General features: G+C 45.3%; 1 protein-coding gene across 1 annotated transcript in view; it reads right to left on the reverse strand.

Moving 5' to 3' along the window:
• Nucleotides 1–25,048, reverse strand: part of RYR3 (ryanodine receptor 3) — a gene marked incomplete at its 5' end in the record, with an annotated part of 579,989 nt that overhangs the window by 114,790 nt on the left and 440,151 nt on the right. The window contains 2 exons of the mRNA XM_084631721.1: nucleotides 8,085–8,177; nucleotides 8,286–8,373. Coding sequence (XP_084487847.1) covers nucleotides 8,085–8,177; nucleotides 8,286–8,373 — 181 coding nt within the window. The remainder of the gene's footprint in view (nucleotides 1–8,084; nucleotides 8,178–8,285; nucleotides 8,374–25,048) is intronic.

A 25,048-nucleotide genomic window follows, 5' to 3' on the forward strand; every position in this document is an offset into this window, starting at 1 on the left:
CATTGGTCATTTTGGTCAGGTGCCAGCGAGGTTACCTTTAGCTTCTTAACCCTTTACAGGTGAGAGGAGCTTTTCCCTGGCCAGGAGGGATTTCAAAGGGGTTTACCCTTCCCTTTATATTTATGACACGCCCCCCAAATCTCAGCTAGGGTGAAACACTGGCTGGGATTTCTTCCTGGAGCTCTAGGAAAACAGAGTTAATAAGACACATGCATCTCTAAATATACTACCAAGTACATAAAGACTAACAATATTTTCCACATCTCAAGGACGATTTTAACCAGTTGATTCTGGGAAACTTTCACGGGAGAGTGCATCAGCCACTTTGTTAGAAGCTCCTGAGATGTGTTGGATGTCGAAATCAAAATCTTGGAGAGCTAAACTCCACCGAAGAAGTTTTTTGTTAGTTTCTTTGACGGTGTGAAGCCACTTTAGTGCAGCATGGTCGGTTTGCAGGTGGAAACGCCGTCCCCAAACATATGGGCGTAGCTTTTCCAGAGCGTAGACAATGGCATAACATTCTTTTTCAGTGACTGACCAGTTGCTTTCCCTCTCAGACAGTTTTTTGCTGAGAAACACTACAGGGTGGAATTCTTGATCAGGTCCTTTCTGCATTAAAACTGCTCCCACACCACGCTCGGATGCATCTGTGGTTACTAGGAACGGTTTGTCAAAGTCTGGGGCCCTTAGTACAGGGTCAGACATGAGTGTCGCTTTAAGCTTGTTAAAGGCCTTCTGACACTTTCCGGTCCACTGAACAGCATTTGGCTGTTTCTTTTTGGTTAGGTCTGTCAGTGGGGCAGCGATTTGGCTGTAGTGCGGTACAAATCGTCTGTAATAACCGGCCAAGCCTAAGAAGGATTGAACCTGTTTCTTTGACTTTGGGACAGGCCACTTTTGGATAGTATCCACTTTGGCCTGTAGGGGGCTGATAGTTCCTTGACCCACCTGGTGTCCAAGGTAAGTCACTCTGTTTAGGCCTATTTGACACTTCTTAGCCTTAACAGTTAGTCCTGCCTCCCTTATGCGCTCAAGGACTTTTTGTAGATGTTCCAGGTGGTCTGCCCAGGAATCCGAAAATATGGCCACATCGTCAAGGTAGGCGACTGCATATTCTCCTAATCCCGCTAGGAGACCATCTACAAGTCTTTGGAAAGTGGCGGGTGCATTTCGCAGCCCGAAAGGGAGTACATTAAATTCATACAGCCCGAGATGTGTGATGAAGGCTGACCTTTCCTTGGCAGATTCATCTAGCGGTACCTGCCAGTACCCCTTGGTTAAGTCCAAGGTAGAGATGAACTGGGCCCTTCCCAGTTTCTCTAATAGTTCATCTGTGCGTGGCATGGGATAGTTGTCTGGGCGAGTTACAGCATTTAGCTTACGGTAGTCCACGCAAAAACGTATTTCCCCATCTGGTTTGGGAACTAGAACCACTGGAGATGCCCATGCACTTTCAGAGGGGCGGATTACACCCATCTGTAACATATCCTGGATCTCCCGTTCTATAGCAGTTTTAGCTTGAGGAGACACCCGGTAAGGGTGGACCCTAATTGGGTGAGCATTACCTGTGTCAATGGAGTGGTATGCCCGTTCAGTCAGTCCTGGGGTGGCTGAGAACGTTGGCGCGTAGCTAGTGCACAGCTCCTGGATCTGCTGTCGCTGCATACGCCCAAGGGTCATGGAGAGGTTCACCTCTTCCACACCACCAGCACATTTCCCTTCGTAGTAGACACCTTCAGGCCACTCAGCGTCGTCTCCTCCCTGGGCTGTAAACTGACAAACCTTTAATTCTCTGGAATAAAAGGGCTTTAGAGAATTAATATGATACACCTTAGGCTTTCGGTTGGAGGTGGGGAATGCTATGAGATAATTAACAGCTCCCAGGCGCTCCTGGACCACGAATGGCCCTTCCCACGATGCTTCCATTTTATGGGCCTGGAGCGCCTTTAAGACCATGACCTGGTCTCCTACTTTGAAGGAACGCTCTCTGGCATGTTTATCATACCAGGCTTTTTGCTCTTTTTGAGCATCCTGTAAGTTTTCTCTAGCAAGGGCTAAAGAGGTTCGGAGGGTGTTTTGTAGGTTGGTTACAAAGTCCAGAATGTTAGTTCCTGGAGAAGGTGTAAATCCCTCCCATTGCTGCTTCACCAACTGCAATGGCCCCTTAACCTCACGGCCATATACAAGTTCAAATGGGGAAAACCCTAAACTGGGATGTGGTACAGCTCTGTAGGCAAAGAGCAACTGCTGCAATACTAGGTCCCAATCATTGGAGTGCTCATTTACGAATTTACGTATCATGGCCCCCAAAGTTCCATTAAACTTCTCCACCATGCCATTTGTTTGATGATGGTAAGGAGTGGCAACCAAGTGATTTACCCCATGAGCTTCCCAAAGGTTTTTCATAGTTCCTGCCAGGAAATTAGTCCCTGCATCTGTGAGGATGTCGGAGGGCCAACCTACCCTGGCAAAAATGTCTGCTAGTGCCTGGCACACACTTTTAGCCCTGGTGTTGCTTAGAGCTACTGCTTCTGGCCATCGGGTGGCAAAATCCATGAAAGTCAGTATGTACTGCTTTCCTCTGGGTGTCTTTTTCGGAAAAGGACCCAGAATATCCACAGCTACTCGCTGAAATGGAACTTCAATGATGGGGAGTGGCTGGAGAGGAGCTTTGACCTGGTCTTGGGGTTTTCCCACTCTTTGGCACACCTCACAAGACTGGACATAGGTAGAAACATCCTTGCCCATTCCCTCCCAGTGGAATGACCCCCCCAAACGGTCTTTGGTCCTGGTCACCCCAGCATGGCCACTAGGGTGATCATGGGCTAAGCTCAAGAGCTTGGCCCGGTATTTAGTTGGAACTACCAACTGTCTCTGAGGATGCCAGTCTTCCTGGTGTCCCCCAGAAAGAGTTTCCTTGTATAAAAGTCCTCTTTCTACAACAAACCTGGATCGATTAGAAGAGCTGAGAGGCGGTGGGTTGCTCCGTGCCGCCGTCCAAGCTCTCTGGAGGCTTTCATCTGCTTCCTGTTCGGTCTGGAACTGTTCCCTTGATGCTGGAGACATCAGTTCCTCATGGGATTGTGGACCTAGGCTTGGTCCCTCTGGAAGCGATATAGGGGATGGAGCTGTTTCTGTTGACTGTGAACCGCTCTCCGCTGGTGCACTATGTTGGGATTCAGGCTCCGGCTGAGCCTCTGGTGTAGGGTTATCGGCTGCTGCCAGTTCAGGTTCGGTGGGGCCCTCTGGTGTTGAGGTTGCAAGTACTGGATTCAGTGCTGACACGGGGTCTGGTGTTGGTTGTTCGGCTGGTTCCGGTTCTGGGACTGGTTCCGTCTGGGTCTCTGGGACTGGATCCACTACTGCTGTTGCAGACATTGGCCTGGGGTCCAGGTCCATCACCTCTGACTGGGTCCTGATAGAAGTTTCCGGAACAGAGCTAGGCCTCACGGCTTGTTTAGCCTGGTTGCGGGTGACCATTCCCACCCTCTTGGCCTGCTTCACCTGATTGGCCAAGTCTTCCCCCAACAGCATGGGGATGGGATAATCATCATAGACTGCAAAAGTCCACATTCCTGACCAGCCCTTGTACTGGACAGGCAACTTGGCTGTAGGCAAATTGAAAGAGTTGGACTTGAAGGGTTGAATCGTCACTTGGATCTCTGGGTTGATTAAATTGGGGTCCACTAAGGAAGCATGGATAGCTGACACTTGTGCTCCGGTGTCCCTCCACGCGGTGACCTTCTTCCCACCCACACTCACAGTTTCCCTCCGCTCCAAGGGTATCTGGGAGGTATCTGGGCCTGTGGACCTCTGGTGTGATTCCGGTGCAATGAACTGTAATCTGTTGGGGTTCTTGGGGCAGTTGGCCTTTACATGCCCCAGCTCGTTACACTTAAAACATCGTCCAGCTGACGGGTCACTGGGGCGAGGAGGGTTGCTGGAGAACGGGGTGGTGGGACGATAAGGGGTCTGGAGGGTTCTTTGGGAGGTAGGTGGGGCTTTGGGCGGCCCCCGGTAATAGGGTGTGGTCTGGGGTGGTCCCTTCTGGTCTCCGCTCCAACTGCGACCAGTTTTCTTCTTCTCTGCCACCTCCACCCATCTGGCTCCAATCTCTCCTGCCTCAATTACAGTTTTGGGTTTCCCATCTAGGATGTATCTTTCTATTTCCTCAGGAACACCCTCTAAGAATTGTTCCATTTGCATTAGGAAGGGCAAATTTACTGGAGATTCAACACTTGCTCCTGATATCCAGGCATCCCAATGTTTTACAATGTGGTAGGCATGTCGGGTAAATGACATGTCTGGTTTCCACCTTAGGGCTCTGAACCTCCGACGAGACTGCTCGGGTGTTATCCCCATTCTGACTCTCGCCTTGGATTTAAACAGTTCATACTTGTTCATGTGTTCTTTAGGCATTTCAGCTGCCACCTCAGCTAAGGGTCCACTGAGCTGCGGCCTCAGCTCTACCATGTATTGGTCAGTAGAGATGTTGTACCCAAGGCAGGCCCTTTCGAAGTTTTCTAAGAAGGCCTCAGTATCATCACCTGCCTTGTAGGTGGGGAACTTTCTGGGATGGGAAGTGGTACCTGGAGAAGGATTGCTAGGGTTTGTTGGTATATTCTGCTGGGCCTTTATCCTCTCCATCTCCTCCACATGCTTCCTCTCTTTTTCCTTCTCCTCCTCCTTCAGCCGCATGAGTTCTATCTGTCTTTCATGTTCCCTTTGTTTTTCCTCAGCCTGAAATTTGGCTAATTCCAGCTGTAGTCGAGCTGAGGATTTGGCCATTCTAACCTCTCTGTTTTTAACTAACTTTACACCCGAGGTTTAGAAATAAACAAACAAAACTTGGCTGTAAAATTTTGCTGTGCTGGAATAGAATACCTATTCTCTGATAGTGATTGTCAGCCTACAGAAAAAGACAATTCCCTTGTCTCTGCTCTGGGCCCAAATTAAAGCAAAAAACCTCCAACTACTTGGAAACCTGCTTACCCAGCCCAAAGAAGAAAAAAAATTTCTTTTCAAACCTGTGCTCCTTGTAAAACAAAAAAAAAATCAAAATCCTAAAAAAAACCCTGCCACTTTTGTCTCCAGGCAAATGGGTAGAGCACACACCCCCTATTTACTTTTAGGAAGAAAAGAAAAAAAAAAAAACCTCTGGGTTGGAAGACTGTGAATTTCCCTGCAGGAGTTAAGTACCCTGCCTCCAGGCAAAGAAAACCTGCAATTCACAAGATAATCCCCTTTTGTCTCTGCTTGGCCACAAAGCAGAGAGAAACCAAGCTGCTTTCAGTTTCAAAGCTGCCTTCCGGACTTCCTAAAAATTCCTTTTTAAAATCTGTATTTCTAGTTCAAAAAATCTCAACTGAATCTCAAAATGATTTCAGGTTAATCCCACCACTGTGCCACCATGTCAAGGTTCCTCCCCCACTCTGAACTCTAGGGTACAGATGTGGGGACCTGCATGAAAAACCTCCTAAGCTTATCTTTACCAGCTTAGGTCAAAACTTCCCCAAGGTAACAAATATTACCCCCGTTATCCTTGGAATGGCCGCTACCACCACCAAACTAATACTGGTTACTGGGGAAGAGCTGTTTGGACGCGTCCTTCCCCCCAAAATACTTCCCAAAACCTTGCACCCCACTTCCTGGACAAGGTTTGGTAAAAAGCCTCACCAATTTGCATAGGTGACCACAGACCCAGACCCTTGGATCTTAAGAACAATGAACAATCCTCCCAACACTTGCACTCCCCCTTTCCTGGGAAATGTTGGATAAAAAGCCTCACCAATTTGCATAGGTGACCACAAACCCAAACCCTTGGATCTGAGAACAATGAAAAAGCATTCAGTGTTTTACAAGAAGACTTTTAATAAAAAATAGAAGTAAATAGAAATAAAGAAATCCCCCCTGTAAAATCAGGATGGTATATATCTTACAGGGTAATTAGATTCAAAAACATAGAGAACCCCTCTAGGCAAAACCTTAAGTTACAAAAAAGATACACAGACAGAAATAGTTATTCTATTCAGCACAACTCTTTTCTCAGCCATTTAAAGAAATCATAATCTAACACATACCTAGCTAGATTACTTACTAAAAGTTCTAAGACTCCATTCCTGTTCTGTCCCCGGCCAAGACGACTACAGACAGACACAGACCCTTTGTTTCTCTCCCTCCTCCCAGCTTTTGAAAGTATCTTGTCTCCTCATTGGTCATTTTGGTCAGGTGCCAGCGAGGTTACCTTTAGCTTCTTAACCCTTTACAGGTGAGAGGAGCTTTCCCCTGGCCAGGAGGGATTTCAAAGGGGTTTACCCTTCCCTTTATATTTATGACAAGGACACACTTTAGTTTTAGTCTTACTAGTCCCCAAATGCTGCATTTTAAATTTATGACATTTTTATGTTTAAGAAAGAAACTACATGGTAATTTACAGAGATTTTAAAATAAATTTAGAGGTATATACTTTCTGTCTCTTCGTGTCCTCTGACGTTAGACTACCTTAGTTACCATGAGTCCTGAGACACTTGCTCAGGGCGCTCAGAACTAAGTCACCGTATGTTACCCCTCTGCCTCCACAAGTACTCTCTGAATCTGTAAAAGGTGGATTCTCTAGCCATGCGGATTGAGGACACTGAGAACTAACTAAGCGAGAAACTGCCTGAGACCAGCATTATAATTTGTTAAGTTTTAGACACTAGAAAGTGTGTTTTATTTTTGTTTTTATTTCTAACCACTTTCTGTTTCTATTACCCTTGCTTGCCATCACTTAAATATCTTTTCCTTATTAATAAACTTATTTTTGTTTTGACCATACAATCACCTTAGTTCTGTGTATTAAAGTAAAGTGTGGGTCCTCAGCAAGACTAACAGGCTTGTGTGTGCATTGTCTCTTTGGAGGCAGCGGCATTGGTAATTTCTGTGAGCGTCCAGCGATAGCAGCTAGACATGGCAAAGGAACACTCTTTCAGGGGATTTGGGAACTGTAATTCACTGACTGTTATCTGCAAGGCAAGGCTAAGACTGGCACAGTCTCAAGGAATTTGCGGTTGAGGCAGCTAGACTGGTGTGGCAGGGCGCTGGCATAGTCTAATCGCCACCAAAGCTGTGTCTTGCTGATGCAGAGGGGTAATGCAATGGCTTATAGTTCTGGGCACCCTGCAAAAGCATCATAAGCCCACATTTATTTTTTTAAAACCACTCTAGAAAATTTTAAAATAGGTTTTCTATAAATCTGTGACATATATAAAATACAGGGTGGTGTTTTGTGATATGTTTTCATCAACACTAGTCTGGAATTAACCTGTGCAATTCACTTATGGGTTTGCTGTTGAGTACTGCGACCTTCCTCAGCTCATGCCAATGAAACCTTTAAGCCACTCTACCATACATTTTCTCCACCACATGTATATCAAAATATATTTTGCAGGCATCACCCTGGTATCTGGGCATGTTACAAAAATGAATAAAAGAGAGATGAATGCTGTCAGTAATAAACAACAAAGCAAGATGCATCCGATGAAGTGAGCTGTAGCTCACGAAAGCTTATGCTCAAATAAATTGGTTCGTCTCTAAGGTGCCACAAGTCCTCCTTTTCTTTTAACGTATATACTGTACATATACATAAACAGATATATGCAGAGGATGAGCCCATACTGCTCCGTTTACAGTAAATGGCAAAACACCTACTGACTTCAGGGGAGAGAAATCAGGCTATAAATGTTTCCTTGCATAATTTTCACAAAATATTGAACTTGTAATACACTAAAAAGGCCACACTGCTGCTTTTAAGATAAGCATTCTTTTGTGCATGTAATCTTTCTAATGCTTTTTGCAAACGTATGTAAATGGTTTCCTTCCATGCTTATTCAGCAAACATTTCATCAGAAAATGTGATAAGTATAACTAGTTTCTGCACAGAAAGTTTCTTCATATTTATAAAAAAAAAGCAACTGCATTTTTGTGTGCTCTATCAGCAGAAAAGCAGCAATTTGGTTATACTTTCAGAGCTATTCTGACTAAATATCAAAAAAATGAAAAATATGATTCAGGTTTAATTGATCTTAAAATTTTTCTTAACTTACTTTAGACATCTTGCTCTTGCTGTCGCCTGTTAAAAATGCCAAATTGTTGATTTCATTCTGAATCACAAAATTTTGTTCTTCTCTCTTGAAGTTCTAAAACAAAAATCACTAAGAAGTTGAAGTCATGAAGATTGTGTGCGCCACATTTATATATACAAATACAGAAAACTGGAAGATAAGAAATGAGAAATGACATCTTACATGTGATTTACACCACAAGATAAAAACCTCAGCTACCATTTGGAAAAGTTCATCAGAATCTGCATCTGGTTTCTTGAGCCAATTTGCTCTGAAAAGAAAAACAAGTCATGTTTACAATAAGAATTAACTCCACATAAATATTATTACGGTATTTGAGGAAGTGGTTGTGTTTGTGTTGCTAACTTTAGAATGAAGTGAAGTGGCACTCAAACATAACCCTAAGTGCTAATGCAACTTCTCTTTATGTCTATCATGAATCACTATTCCCTCAGAGTGTAAAGGGTTCATTCAACTCTAGAAAGAATCTCTGACGGCACTGGAAGTTGGTTCATGGCCTGAATCATAGAATATCAGGGTTGGAAGGGACCTCAGGAGGTCATCTAGTCCAACCCCCTGCTCAGAGCAGGACCAATCCCCAAATAAATCATGACAGGGCTTTGTCAAGCCTGATCTTAAAAACCTCCAAGGAAGGAGATTCTACCACCTTCCTAGCTAACCCATTCCAGTGCTTCACCATCCTCCTAGTGAAAATTTTTTTCCTAACATCCAACCTAAACCTCCCCCACTGCAACTTGAGACAATTACTCCTCGTTCTGTCATCTGCTACCACTGAGAACAGTCTAGATCCATCCTCTTTGGAACCCCCTTTCAGGAAGTTGAAAGCAGCTATCAAATCCCCCCTCATTCTTCTCTTCCGCAGACTAAACAATCCCAGTTCCCTCAGCCTCTCCTCATTAGTCATGTGTTCCAGTCCCCCTAATCATTTTTGTTGCCCTCTGCTGGACGCTTTCCAATTTTTTCACATCCTTCTTGCAGTGTGGGGCCCAAAACTGGACACAGTACTCCAGATGAGACCTCACCAATGTCGAATATAGGGGAACGATCACAACCCTCAATCTGCTGGAAATGCCCCTACTTATACAGCCCAAAATGCCGTTAGCCTTCTTGGCAACAAGGGCACACTGTTGACTCATATCCAACTTCTCGTCCACCATAACCCCTAGGTCCTTTTCTGCAGAACTGCTGCCTAACCATTTGGTCCCTGGTCTGTAGCGGTGCATTGGATTCTTCCGTCCTAAGTGCAGGACTCTGCACTTGTCCTTGTTGAACCTCATCAGATTTCTTTTGGCCCAATCCTCTAATTTCTAGGTCCCGCTGTATCCTATCCCTCCCCTCCAGCGTATCTACCACTCCTCCCAGTTTAGTGTCCTCAGCAAGTTTGCAGAGGTCCACACCCTCCTCCAGATCATTAATGAAGATATTGAACAAAACTGGCCCCAGGACCAACCCTTGGGGCACTCCACTTGATACCAGCTGCCAGCTAGACATGGAGCCATTGATCACTACCCGTTGAGCCTGACGATCTAGCCAGCTTTCTATCCACCTTATAGTCCATTCATCCAGCCCATACTTCTTTAACTTGCTGGCAAGAATACTGTGGGAGACCGCGTCAAAAGCTTTGCTAAAGTCAAGGAATAACACGTCAACTGCTTTCCCCTCATCCACAGAGCCAGTTATCTCATCATAGAAGACAATTAGATTAGTCAGGCATGACTTGCCCTTGGTGAATCCATGCAGACTGTTTCTGATCACTTTCCTCTCCTCTAAGTGCTTCATGATCATGTGCTTTATAAACTGCACGCAAATCACCCATTACAACTAAAGAGAAGTTGAGTATTTCTGATGTAAGCTTTAGGTGTTTTGTTTAAAATAGCCACACAGACTTTACATTCACATAACCTGCCCTGATCATCTTTGCAGCTGATTGGGTACACTGGCTCCATGATATTCACTTGTTCACCATGAAAATATCATGCACTGGGTTAAAGATATTTCAAAATCTTTTTCTTCTGTGTACTTTCTTATTCGAACCATTCTCTACTTTTCACCAAAGGTGCTAGAACTAGATTCTGGATCTTCACATGCCAAAACTGGCACTGCAGAAGTAGATCATTTTCAATGCTCTAAAGAGAAAACTTTTAGTAAAAAAGATCAATAAAGAATAGAAATTTCCTTATGATGCTAGGGTTCTGAAAGTGTCTATATCAGGGATTAGCAACCTTTGACACGCGGCCCACCAGGATAAGCTCCCTGGTGGGCCGGGCTGGTTTGTTTACTTGCTGCATCCGCAGGTTCGGCCGATCGCAGGTCCCACTGGCCGCAGTTTGCCATCACAGGCCAATGGGAGCTGCGGGAAGCGGCGCGGGCTGAAGGATGTGCTGGCCACTGCTTCCCGCAGCTCCCATCGGCCTGGAGCAGCAAACTGCAGCCAGTAGGAGCCAAGATCAGCCGAACCTGCAGACGCAGTAAGTAAACAAACCGGCCCGGACCGCCAGGGGGCTTACCCTGGTGGGCTGCATGTGAAAGGTTGCTGATCCCTGGTCTACATAACAAGACACTGTTTGGTTCATAGATTAATAGGGCTGGCTCTACACATAAAATTTGGGTCGACCTAGCTACATTGCTTAGGACTGAAAAATCTGTGTGACGCAGTTATATCCTAATCCCCACTGTAGATGCAGCTAGATCGATGGAAGAATTTCACCTATCAGAGAGGTGGACTACATACATAGACAGAAAACCCCCTTCCATTGATGTGGGAAGCATTTACACGACAGCACTACAGTGGCCAGCTACAGTGCTGTATCCAGAAGGGATCATGATGATCATCTAGTTTTACTGCCTATATAACACAGGCCATAGAACTGCTCTAAAATAATTCCTTTTGAACTGGAGCATGTCTTTTAAAAACACAATCAATCTTGGTTTAAAAATTGCCAGAGATGGAGAATGGTTGGGAGCCTATATGTCTCTATTACCACTGTGGAATGCCCCGGAGAAACCAGAGAAGATAATAAACAAAATAAAAGTTTATTCTCTGCACTAGAAATAGTTCTAGCAAGAATAAGTCAGCACACAAATAATTCATGTCTGAGGTTTATGACTAATATTTTGGAAGTACTCTTTTGGAACATTTCATTCAGAGGATAACTCCCAGGCAGTCAAACTGTCCCTCAATTTCAAGCATGCAACTCCTCCAAGGGCAGAATTTCACCGTCTGTGCTTCCAAACTCAATTCTGTTTTTGGGTTTTAGTTTGCATAAGTGCTGACTGTGCAAATGCAACTGCTTTCTAGGAATGAATTTTTCAGTAGGTCCCTTCTCTAGGGACAACAGTAGTATAGCCAAGGCTGGTAGCACTACCTATTAATAAGGTTGCCTAACCCTTCCCATTATTATACCCTGTTTTCAGTTGCTTATAATTGTGCGGAACTTTAACAGTCCAGGCTGCAATTTTCCATGCTGGGTGTCTGCCTCAGGCTGATTTTTTTTTTGCCAAGACAAAAATTCCAGCCAAAACAGTTGCAGCCATTTCTGAGAATGAGGTTAAGGGAAAATATGTTATTTTGCCCATGTAAAGAAATTCGGGTGACCTTTGCTTTGAATAAATCCATTTCCAAATTTTGGAACTGGGATTTGAAAACTGACAAGGATGAAAATTCAACCAAATTTGTCCGAGTTATAAATCTCTGAAACATCAGTTTGCACATGCTCAGTAGATACTTCTCTGACATTAGCAGTTAAAATTGCAGAAGATTCATCTACAATGGGTATGATTGAGCCTCTCACTGCCCTTAGTGCTGACCAGACTGTGCATGCACCCTCCCCACAAAACAACTCAGCATGCCCCATCCCCTCACAGCCCCGTGTATTGACCAGACTGTGCACACATCACCTCAGAGAGAGGCCGAGCTTTCTCCAGCCCAGGGATATGGGGCAAAGCCAGACTTTCCTTGCAATGACTGCTTCCAGCTGCCCTGGGCTGGGCTGGGACCAAGCACTGGAACAGAGAGCAGGGAGCCTCTCTCTCTTGTGCTCTCAACCCACCTGCTGGCATCCAGGGAGTGATTTGAATGCAGCAGGGAGAAAAGCAGGACAAACGGGGGAGGGAAAAGACTAGGATGGGACTAGGAATCTAGTAAGGCTTGGACTGGAGATGGGAGCAAGAGAAATTGTGATTGGAAATGGCTGGCTAGAACACTTGGACTCACTGGTGGAGAAGGGGTGGCTAGGAGTGAGAGGCAGGGAGTGGAGTCTGCAATAGGGAACTGTGAAGAGGCAAAGAAAGCTGGAACAAGCAGAATACCACAGAGTCAGGGAGAGACGGGGACTGAACACCAGTGGAAGAAACTGGGGGTGGGAGTAGACTGGGAGAAATGACTGGGAGCCAGTTGGCTGTGGGGGGCACCATTGCGATCAGACAAGCAGCACGGTAGAGAGGGAAGATGAGACTGGATGGACAAGGACACTTGGACTAGGAACCAGTGGGTGGATGGGGGCAGAGATGGATGAGAGGCAGATCTGATAAGGAGCTGGGGTGCAGGAGCAAACGGAGTCTAGTTTGGCAAAGACACTAGGAAAAAGAGTGGGGGAGGAGCTGTGAGGGATGCGGGAGATGTAGTTGGGATGAAAATCCCAGAGATTGAGTCTGTGACTGGGATCCAGGGAGAGGGAGAGGGGGAGACAGGGAGGGGAGAACTGGGACTCGCTGGGCAATGAAACTGGGACTGAGATGAAAAGCCTGAGGAATAAAGACTGGGACCGGGTACAGAAGAAGAATGGGACTTGGATAAGGAGCCAAGGGAAGAGAAAGGATTGGAACAGGGATAGGTTAGAGGGGACAAGGCAGAAAGGGCAAAGCTTTGGGGGTGGGGACAGGTAGAAGAGTCTGTGCCCAGTAGTACACACTTCCCTCCAGAGTCTGGAATGTAACCCAAGATTCTGGAGTTTCAGCATTTCTCTGATGTCAAGAGAGACAATATCAGTAAAACTCACTGACAATGTTTGTTTCATCCCTCTCTAGTGCTCGTCGACACAAAGGATGACACCCTACTACTGCTTTCAGTTCCCCATTAGGTCAAGTGGCAGAGATATGTGCAGTGGATCTTAAGGTTCCAGCCCATGGAGTGTCGTGAGATGGAATTTCTGGGGTTTTTTTCAGTTTACTTTTTTTAAAAATGGGAAACTATACACACAAAACTACATCAATAGAACATTATTAAGGTTGCAAAGTGAAGCACTCACGGTAAAAGTCAAGTCATGCATTATGACACGATCTTTGATTACATGATGGAATACTATTTTTTCCACAGGAAGCCTGCCGCATTCAGGGCACAGGGTGGACCTGCTCTGGGGATAAATTATGGTTGTGTAGTAAATAAGGCATTTCTCTGTAACACTCTTGCCTCATTTGTCAAAAAAGTTGGATTTTGGCAAGGGATTGCAAAAGGAGAAAGGACAATCTCATGGTTAAGATAGTTGAATGTTGCCCTAGAGAACTGGAGTGCATCCCAGCCTCTGACACAAAGTTTCTATGTGATGCTAGGCAAACCACTTAAACTAGATTTTTGACAGGTGCCACTAACTGTGTGTTTTTCATTTTCTGGGTGTCCAAGTTGAGATCCTGGGGTCTAATTTGTAAAAGTGCTGAGCACTCACAACTACAACAGAAATTAATGGGAACTGTGCTTTGAAAGTGGCATAGAATGCTAAGTATTCTGAAAAATCAGGTAGTAGTTGTTTAAAGTTTGGCACCCAAAATAATTAAAATTTATAGCAATTTGTACCTCTGCTCCTCATCTGTAAAATGGGAATACGACTATCCCTTACTTCCCAGGAGTGTTATGAAGATAAATTACTTAATGTTTGTGAAGCAATCAGATACTATACATAGAAAATGTCATGAGGATATTATTAATTCTCTCTTCAGAGCAAGGTTTGAATAATGTGCACTAAATAAGGCCTGAGCTACACATTGAACAATGAGGATAAAACAAAATACTGAATATCTGCTCATTCACGGAGCACCATCCATCCTGTACAATGAGCAAGGCAGAGATTCTGTGGAAAAAAATAGTATCCAACCATGTATTTAAAGCTGTATCATAATAAACGTACACAAGGGGACCAAAATTAAAGTTGGACAGACAGCCTTAATTCTTGCATTTCCTGACTTTTGAGTTCTTGACTTTGCAACCTTAATAGTGCTCAACATAATTTTTTGTGTAATTTGAAAAAGGAACAGGATTCTCCAAAAGGATCTCTACTTCTATTTAAATCTCTTCTTCAGCATCATCTTTAAGATTTATTCTGTCTTTTGCAAGTTAAAAACTTTTCAAACTGTCTTTGTGCTAGTGTTCTTAGGCATTTTGCAAGTTAAAGAAAATAGGCTACTCTGTAGTAAAAGGGGAAAACTACATTCTGCCTTTCACTCCCAACCCAGCAAAGCACTTAAACATGTGCTTTACTTTATGCATATGAGAAGTCTCATTGACATCATTGGGACTGCTCATGTGCTTAAAGTTAAGCAAAAACTTACGTGTTCCTCTGGATCAGAGACTTAGAAGATAAAGCTTCTTAGGACAGGGGACCTTTTACACTTTATAAATAAAGAACCCCGTCTATATCTGGACTAATGTAACCATATCCATTTCTGGGCCTCTATGAAGAGTTTCACATTGCACAGATCATACTGTCCCTGAAATTTAATCTTTTTAGCGGAAATCCTTATCAGTAAGGTTTTATTTATAGGATTGAGATTGTGTACCATTGTGTTAAATTACTCTTGGCTGTGTCTTTTCTCTGCCCTTATTCATCCTTAGATTCTGAATTCTTCAGTTAGATTACCCTCTGAATTTAAACTTCTGTTAAATCTACCGCACACTTTTCCTGAGCTAACTAAATTTAGTAGGACTTGAGGTCAGTAATGTTCTTTTGTTCTATTTCTTATTGATTTTTCAGGAGGGCTCGCTATTCTTCTTTGTGTCAGTTGTCAAAGCTATCAGAATTACTATTTGTACGCTTTTCAGAACATTAATTAAAACAATTTACAGATCCATGGAGTGCCCTTGACATGACTGGGCTGGAAGGTTCCTATTTATCCTACCTTTTGGTCTTGAAACAATTTGCTTCTCTTAGCCTGAATGACTACTTGTTGGCAGAATTAAAAATCTACTTTTAACACACTTCCTAGACCTTCACTTTTAGAACTCCATGATGGTAAACCTCATGTGTTTGTATTGTGAAGTCTGTGTATTAAGGAAATGGAAAATTTCTTACCAATAATTTCCTTTCTGCTAGCAGCATCTCCCACAATTCTACAGACCCTAGATGGCCCATGAATCAAGGATCAAATATCAAGTGGAATCATTACCATATCACCATCTTTCTTGGTCTAATGTAGTAATTTTGTTATTTCTGGAATAATTGTTCAAAATGTTATCCAAGATTTACAGCTTCGGAATAACTCATCTGGCAGCAAGCAGGAGGGGCAGGGCTGTGCCAAAACACTGATCTGCCTCCATAAACTGCAAAGAGAGGAGATCTGCTGAGATGTCCATTATTGTGGGAGGTGCTGCTAGCAGAAAGAAAATTATCGGTAAGAAATTTTCCAATTTCCATTCTGCAGGCCAGTATCTCCCACAATTCTAGACATCTGGGAAATAGTGAGCAGTTAAAAACACAGAGGAAGAGAGTTATGAAACAAAAGTTTAGCAGGAAAGAATTACCCCCCTTTTTGTGAGCTCGGTTTCATCTGTCTTATTTCTGAACCACTGTCTGCAGTGTATTCCTGCCAAAGGAGGCCATCTCTGTAGGAGGTAGAAGGCCCCCCTTGTAGTGCTTAATGAAGGTGTTAGCTGTATTCCAAGTGACCATTTTGCAAATTTCCAAAGTGGACACACTTGCTTGTTCCACTCAGGAGGTTGCTAAGGATCTCATGCAATGCAACTTTATCTCTTCTCAGACAGGAGCCTCTGATGATTTTGTAGGCTTCCACAGTACATAGTCTAATACTCCTAGCGATGGAGGACTTGGAAGCCTTGAGTCCCTGGCATTTCAGGAGGAAGGACACAAATAGGGACCTGATCTTTTTGTGGATTCTTGTATGCTTGAGATTTTTTCAGTGCTCTTCTGACATCTAAGGTACGCCATGACTTTTCAGTTGGATGTTGTTTGGTATAGAAAGAAAGAAGCACAGCGTCTTGGGAAGCATAGGAAGAATTTACCTTAGGAAAAAAAGAATTCTGGTATCCTGAACACCACTTTGTCTTTGTGGAACAAGCAGTAAGGCTCCTGTATAGATAAGGCTGCCAGCTTTTGCCTGGTGGACATGACGGCTACTAAGAAACAAGTCTTAATGGATAAATAAAAGGCTGACTTTAAAGTCACAGGCTCAAAGGGATGGCTTGTCAAGGCTCTCAAAACTAGTAGTAGGTCCCATTTTGGGAAGAGTGGCCTGACAGCCGGTCTGGCTAATTGGACTGTTCAGACGAATCTGGCTACCTGTGGATTGTCTGCCAGGGAGCCCAAGGATCCTGCAAATAGCATACTACTAAGAGCCTGACATTCAATGGCACCGAGCTGAAGGCCTCAGTCTATGCCTACTTGGAGAAAGTCCAGAATGGCTTGCACTATGCTCCTGTCACAATTTGTTAAATATCGATCAGATAGAGGAGTGCGCTTTTACTGTTGATACACACATACAGGCAAAAAGCAATGTCTTAATGACTCTGGAGACAAACCGAGACTTTCTAGTTATTCCCTCTCAACAGCTAGGTTGTCAGCTGAAGCCATTTTGGGTCTGGATAAAGAAGAGGATCTTGTGAGGGTATGTCCTGTCTCCACAGAAGCTGGTGTGTGGACTCCAGCGTCAGCTCTATCAGATCTGAGAACCAAGGTCTCCTCAGCCAATGAGGAGTTTTCAGTATTACCATCGCCTGTTCTTGTTTTATTTTCTGGACCACCTTCCCAGAAAGATATAAAGTGAGCCCTGAGGCCAACTCTGCAATAAAGCATCTGTCTTGATGCAGCTGCCTCCCTTGTGAAGTATCTTGGCCTCTTTGCATTGGTACAGTTTGTGAACAGGTTGGCTGAAGGAAGGCCAAACGTCTGAACAACGAGATCAAAACCCTTGTGATTCAGGCACCACTCCGAGTTGACGACTCTATGCCTGCTGAACCCTTTGGTTCAGGTCCCCTTTGATGTGGATTGCTCTGAGGGAAAAGAGGAGCTGTTCCGCCCACCTCATTATTTCCATTGCTTACATGTGCAGTGCCAGACTGTTCATTTCCCCCTTGGTTGTTTAAATATGCAATCACAATTGTACTGTCTGATTGAATCAGATTGTTCTGCCTTAGGGTGGGCTAGAACCTTTTCAGAACTAGCTTAACTTCTCTGAGAGGTTTATGCTGTGAGCCTTTTCCTCCTGGCTCCAGAGGCCCTAGGCTGTTCAGGTCTGCAAATGAGCTCCCCAGCCCTCCAGGCTGGTGTTGGTTGTAAGGATGAAAGGATCTGGAAGGCAGATGGGCATGCCTTTATGGACATTGTTGTGGCTGTGACCACTGTAAGGAGTTGAACACTTGTGCTGGAAACCATACTTGAGCTTTCATGTTTTTTGGGAAGTCGTCCCAGACTTTTAGTATGAAGACTTGAAGATTTCTGATGCATGATGGTGCCAATGGAGTGATCCCTATGCACGACACCAGGAGTCCTATCAGTTGAAGGCTATGGTAGGTCTTTTGCAGCTCTGGACCAAGAAAATAAATTCCAGGATGGAACAAGCGAACTTTTCTTGGTACTGATGATGAAGATGCCCACCTTGAAGAGATTCAACACCTGAGAGGTGGCCCTGTAGCTGATTGCAATGGAGCTCTGATCAGGATGTCATCTAGGAAAGGGGACAGGTGAGTTTCCTGCAACCTGAGTCTAGCTATTATCACCAGTAACCTATTTGTAAGAACTCTGGCCAAATGGAAGTGTTTGCTACTGATAATGTTTGCTGCTGGAGATTAACCTCAGAAGTCTGAGGTGACATGGTCTCATGAGGATATGGAGATATGCAGCTGCTAGAACTACTTAAGTAAAGAAGTCCCCCAAGGACAGGGATGACACCATAGATGCCAGGATCTCCATCTGAAACTTCATTTTCTTCATCCATTTGCTGATCCTTTTGAGGCTCTGATACCATCCATACACTTCTATACAATGAAGAATCATAGAATAAAAAAAAAACAGGGAACTGTAGGACTGGAAGGGACTTTCGGAGGTGATCCAGTGCAGTCCCCTGCAGTTAAGGCAGGACTATGTAATAGCTAGACCATTTCTGACAGGTGTTTGTCTAACCTGTTCTTAAAACTTCCAATAATGGAGTTTCCACAGGCAATTCGTTCCAGCGCTTAAGTACCATGACAGTTAGGAAGTTTTTCCTAATGTCCAACCTAAACCACTTGCTGCAATTTAAGCCCATTGCTTCTTGTTCTATCCTCAGAGGTTCTCAAGAACAATTTTCACCCTCCTTCTGTAATAACCATTTATGTACTTGAAAACCGTTATCGTGTCCCCTCTCAGTCTTCTCTTCTCCAGACTAAACAAACCCAATGTTTTCAATCTTTCCACATAGGTCATGTTTTCAAGATATTTAATTATTTTTTGGTCTTCTCTGTATTTTCTCCAACTTGTCCACATCTTTCCTGAAATGTCGTACCCAGAACTGGACACAATACTCCAGCTGATTCCTTATCAGCAAGGAGTAGAGCAGAAGAATTACTTCTCATGTCTTGCTTACAACACTCCTGCTAATACATCCCAGAATCGTGTTCACTTCTTTTGCAAAAATTCTACACTGTTGACTCATACTTAGCTTGTGTTCTACTATAACCCCCAGACCCCTTTCCGCATTACTCCTTCCTAGGCAGTCATTTCCTATTTTGTATGTGTGCATTTGATTGTTCCTTCCTAAATGGAGTACTTTGCATTTGTCCTTCTTGAATGTCATCCTATCTACTTCAGACCATTTCTCCAGTTTGTCCAGATCATTTTGAATTTTAATTCTATCCTCCAAAGCACTTCCTACCCCTCCCAGATTTATATCATCCACAAACTTTACAAGTGTACTCTCTATGCCATTATCTAAATCATTTATGAAGATTAAGAAGATGGAGCAAAAGTGGAACCAAGAGAGCCTTTCTTCTGTTGAAACACTCTCTGTGACTCCCATATCCAGAAGATGGCATATTTCATCCTGGATCAGATAGTGTTTTATGGGGTTGTTGGAGATGGGTAACTAGATGAAGAATGGATGGGGTGGAGCCTGCAGCTTGATGGAGTATCCCTGGCTCACTATTTCCCTAACCCATTTGTCTGTCATCAGTGAAAACCAATCCTCTAGAAAATGGGAAATATTGCCATTTCAGCTCTGGAGGGAAGCCTATGCAATCTTTGTCAAAGTGGATTTTGCAAGGGCTGAGATCCCTCTGGACTTTCTCCCTGGACCTTGATTCCATTGTTTTCCCTTGGGGAATCTGCTGTCCCTTTTCTGGTACCTCTGTGAGGACGATGAGCGAAAGGCTGGTCTCCCTAAAGGCTGGTCTATATTCCCTTTTGAGGGCACTTGGAGGGGAAGAGAAAGACACTTTGGATTTGCTGCACTGTCAGCTACCACCATATCTAGCCTTTTTCTCCAAAAAGGAGGGAGCCTGTAAACTTGGCCAAGCATAGCACTTGATTAGAGTGAACATCTCACCTTCCAGGGGTTGGAGCCATAAGTGACGCCTGGCTACTGAGCTGGAGACCATGGCTTAGGCTGAGAACCTTATTGCATCCTCTGAAGTATTGGCGACAAACACTGTTGCTAGGGAGACTTTCTTTAAAGTTTCAGAGTAACAGCCGTGTTAGTCTGTATTCGCAAAAAGAAAAGGAGGACTTGTGGCACCTTAGAGACTAACCAATTTATTAGAGCATAAGCTTTCGTGAGCTACAGCTCACTTCCTCAGATGCATATCGTGGAAACACGTGGCAGTTTCCACGATATGCATCTGAGGAAGTGAGCTGTAGCTCACGAAAGCTTATGCTCTAATAAATTGGTTAGTCTCTAAGGTGCCACAAGTCCTCCTTTTCTTTCTTTAAAGTGGAGCCAAAGTCAGCATGATCTCTGTCTTTAAGGGATTTGAGATCTTCCAGCCATGAAAGAGATGCTGGGACAGTGGTGGAGGAGGCTTCAATGCCCTTTCTGGGAGTGGTCTCCATTTTTCTATTGTTGGGGTCATTAATGAAGAACTCTCTTTCTGAGGGAATAACCATATCCTTGGTGAGGGATGCTAAAGCTAGATCTTGAGGTCACTGTTGTTAATGTGTTTGCCCTATCAGGCTTGTTCCATTCAACACTAATCACCTCCTCGAAGAAGGACTGAAGAGATATTGCAGCCCCAGGGAAGGATGTTGAGGGGAGAAATTTACTCTGAGACTTACTCTCAGGAGCCTGCCCAGAGGGATTTCAGAGCGAGACAGCTCACCTTCCTCAGTGGAGGAGGAGTCAGAAGACTCATATCTTCTAGGTTTTTATTTTGCCTTTTTTCCCCCTCCTTTTTACCCTTTTTAGGATTTTTAACCTTTTCTGTGAACTTTGGGAGTGTAGAATCTCTGCTTCAGCTTTGGTGAGGCCTTCTTGTAGTTTGCTCTCCTTAGGGCCTGGTGAGGTCTCTCTTGGAATTCTCCTGATTGGGTCCCATTTCACTGGAAGGTGGGGGGCACTCACTGTCAGAGCCCTTCTGGTCAGCTTGGGAGGGAAGGGGGCTGATTAGAAACCCTACTTATTTCCCCAAAACACTAAGAACCCACTTTAGGGAGGGGGACTTGTGGCCCCACAAGTGTCCCCTCTTTCTGCTCATCAGCGATCACCCTGGGGATTTATATCCTCTCAGTTGAGTGGTCAGGGTTCTCCTCACTTTTGGAGCCTCTTCTTGCTCTGCACTGGGGTTCCTGGTCCATTGTTCCCTCATTGCTGTGTCGGCGGGTAGGGCATCCCCCTTACCTATCTGATTTATAATTGGAGTTAGGGACAGAAGGCTGGGTGTACACTGGGAACAACTAGTCATTTCTAAGCCTGGGAAGGCTGCCGCACACAGATTTTACCTGGTGCTTGCTCGGCTGCTCTGCCAACCCTGCAAGGGGCAGAGTAGCCATCAGAGAGATGCTGCAGTGGAAACTCAGGGAGGGTTAAACCACCAAAGGGTTAACTGACTTAGGGAGGAGGAGGGATGCTGAGGAGGGAAAACACTGTTCCCCACTGCCTCAAAAAAACTGGGCAGAGAAGTTAACATAGAAAGAGTAAGGAAGGGAACAAAAGAAACTGCCAAAGAGTCTGGAAGCAAGCAGGAGCAGTGGGGACATGGCCAGACTGTGCGGTGCCAAATGCTGATCAGCCTCTGGGAGGTGCAGAGAGAGGAGAGCAGCGCGGATATCCAGAATTGTGGAGAAGCTGGGCTGCAGAAAAGAATGGCTACTTATCTTGGTTACTTACCTTATAGTACTGTGGGCCTTTGAGATGTATTGTACAAATAGATTCCACTTGGTACATGTGCACCCCATTTGTGAGAGACCAGATTCTTTTGATGAATAGTGTTCATTGGGGCCACACCTGCCCCCTAGATGTTCCCAGGCCCCTCCACCCAAGAGCATAAAGGGAAGAATGGGCCTAACCATCCCTCAATGCCCTCACCAATACAGGACCCCAGGGGGGCAGGATTTCATAATAGCAGGAAAGAAAGGCAGTTGGTGGAATCCATCTAGAAAACATATCTCACAGAACCACAGTTACTGTTCAGTAAGTAAGTGACTGTTCTTTCTTCTTCAAGTGATTGTCCACAGGAATTCTATGCTTGGTGATTGACAAGCGGTTGTCTGTTTGCTTGAAGGTGGGCAGTAGAAATCCTGCTTAAGCACTGACTCCAGAACAGCCGTAGCAAAGTGAGCTTCTGATCTGGAAGCCTCTAACAATGTGTCTTGTAAAGGTGTGGACTGAGATCTATGTAGCTCCCCTACAGATTTTACCCCCGGGGGAATTCTGTGCCAAAATTCTGTGCACATTTTAAAATTCTGCATATTTTATTTGTCAAAATAACATAATATAATCATACCCGTTTCAATTATTTTTGGTAATTTATTTCAAAATACCTGTCAGCAAGTACGCCTGTAACAATAAAGACAACAAAAAAGATTCAGGAAATGTTTGTTTGTTTTTACAAATAGATTCCTTACTAGATATATTTACAGAATTTTGAGTAATAATTCATTTAAACTACAATATAGAAACAAATTTCCCACACCCCTCAGAAGCAGTGCAAAGGCTTGGGAAGTCAGGGGTAATGGAGGAGCTGAGGGAGAGGGAAGTAATTGCCTGGGAGTGAACCTGGAGGGCTGCTGGGTGTGGGTGGGAGAAGTATGGAACAGGTTTGGGAGTGCACAAGGGAGATTATTAGGGAGCTGGGAAGCCTCCCCCATGCAGACCCTGGCTGACCCCTAACCTCTCCCATTCAGTCAGGCACATCTGCCCCTGTTCCCTTGTGTCCCTACACCTCCCTTCCCCCTGTCCCCAAGTGTCCCTGCACCACCACTCAGCCACTTCCTCCCCCCCTCATCCCCATGTGGCCTGCATCCCCACTCAGACTCCCCCTATCCCCATATGTCCCAGCACCCCCACTCCTATTCAGCTCCTGGCTCAATGCTGTCACCCATTAGGTCTGTCCCCCATCTTCCCCCCCCGACTAGCCATTCTGAACCACAGTTTGTGTGACCCCAGCAGCCTTAAGTGCCCCGCTCTGTCTGTTCCCCCCACATTCCATACTTCCTCACTTGGCTTTGCTATGAGGAACACAACCAGTGCCCCCTCCCTCTCAGTGTCTGGCTACTCTAGCCCATGACTCAGCTGCCCTCTGTTTTGGGGCCAAAGCAGCCCCTGGTGGGCAAAAGGTGTACTTGCAGACTCTCTCCAGCAGAATCTATTTTCTGTGGCGGACATAAATTTTGTGAGTGCCCAGTGGAACAGAATATCTCCAGGAGTAAGATTTCAGAAACAAGGAAATTCTTCAAACAGGCAGCAGCAGAGGCTGCCTGAGCTCTAGTGGAATGAACTCTAAAGTGACTAGGTGGATATAACTTGGCTAGCACTCAAAATGTTCCTATACAGTCATAGAACCACTTAGATAATGTCTCTGAAGGGATAGTGCCTGTCCTTTAACCCTCTCTGAAAAGGGTATAAATAGCTTAGGGTGTGTGTTTGCTTGCTGAGGAAGTATCCAAGCGTGTGTTTGCTGGGGGGGCAGTGTGAGAGCCTGAGTGAGTGTCTGATTGGCTGCTAGCCTGCAGGGGGCGGGCAGTAGGGTGTCTGTTTGTTTGCGACAGGGAAGCCTGGCTGTTTAAAAATAGCCAGAGCTTCGCGAACCAGCTGAGTGGCGGAGAACCAGCTGAGCAGCGGGGACAGCAGAGCAGCACACAGCAGGAGTTTGCCTGGGAGTTCGCCTGGAGGGAGCCCAGTGAGGCTTACGTCTTGCAAACTGCTCTGAGGAAGCTCATAGTAGGAAGGTGATATGGAAGGGGGGGGGTTCAGCTGTTGTGACCTGCACTGGATGTGCCATGTTTGTCTTTCTTCCACAGGACAGAAGCGACTTTGTCTGTACAAAGTGCAAGCTGGTCTCCATATTGGAAGAGAAGATTGAAGGTCTGGAGCAACAGATAACAACCCTGCGTTGCATACGGGAAACTGAGGATTTCCTGGACGAAACTCAGGATAGGCTTCTAGGGGCACAAAGCTCTACAGATATAGAGCAGGTTGCACAGAGGAGCCAAGAGGCCAGTGAAGAAGCTTGGCAACATGTGACCTCCAGAAGAGGTAAGCGGAATGTCCGGGTTCCAGTAACACAGACACAGGTAACTAACCGCTTTCATGTTCTCTCCACAGGTATCGTTGCGGAGAGTGGACCAGATGATATGTCTGGGGCGAGAAAGCAGAAGGAGACTCCGCTGGTTGGAAGGCATGAGATGCGCTGTCCTGAGGTTGGGGGTTCCACGACCACCACCCCCAAGAGGAGAAGGCGGGTGGTGGTGGTCGGGGACTCTCTCCTCCGGGGGACTGAGTCATCTATCTGCCGCCCTGACCGGGAAAACCGAGAAGTCTGCTGCTTGCCAGGGGCTAAGATTCGTGATGTGACGGAGAGACTGCCGAGACTCATCAAGCCCTCGGATCGCTACCCCTTCCTGCTTCTCCACGTGGGCACCAATGATACTGCCAAGAATGACCTTGAGCGGATCACTGCGGACTATGTGGCTCTAGGAAGAAGAATAAAGGAGTTTGAGGCGCAAGTGGTGTTCTCGTCCATCCTCCCCGTGGAAGGAAAAGGCCTAGGTAGGGAGCATCGAATCGTGGAAGTCAACGAATGGCTACGCAGATGGTATCGGAGAGAAGGCTTTGGTTTCTTTGACCATGGGATGGTGTTCCATGAAGGAGGAGTGCTGGGCAGAGACGGGCTCCATCTTACGAAGAGAGTGAAGAGCATCTTTGCCAGCAGGCTGGCTAACCTAGTGAGGAGGGCTTTAAACTAGGTTCACCGGGGGAAGGAGACCAAAGCCCTGAGGTAAGTGGGAAAGCGGGATACCGGGAGGAAGCACAGGCAGGAATGTCTGTGAGGGGAGGGCTCCTGCCTCATACTGGCAATGAGGGGCGATCAACAGGTTATCTCAAGTGCTTATATACAAATGCACAAAGCCTTGGAAACAAGCAGGGAGAACTGGAGGTCCTGGTGATGTCAAGGAACTATGACGTGATCGGAATAACAGAGACTTGGTGGGATAACTCATGTGACTGGAGTACTGTCGTGGATGGTTATAAACTGTTCAGGAAGGACAGGCAGGGCAGAAAAGGTGGGGGAGTAG

This window comes from Lepidochelys olivacea (assembly GCF_965140295.1).
Source record: "Lepidochelys olivacea isolate rLepOli2 genome assembly, chromosome: 6".
Taxonomy (NCBI): domain Eukaryota; kingdom Metazoa; phylum Chordata; order Testudines; family Cheloniidae; genus Lepidochelys; species Lepidochelys olivacea.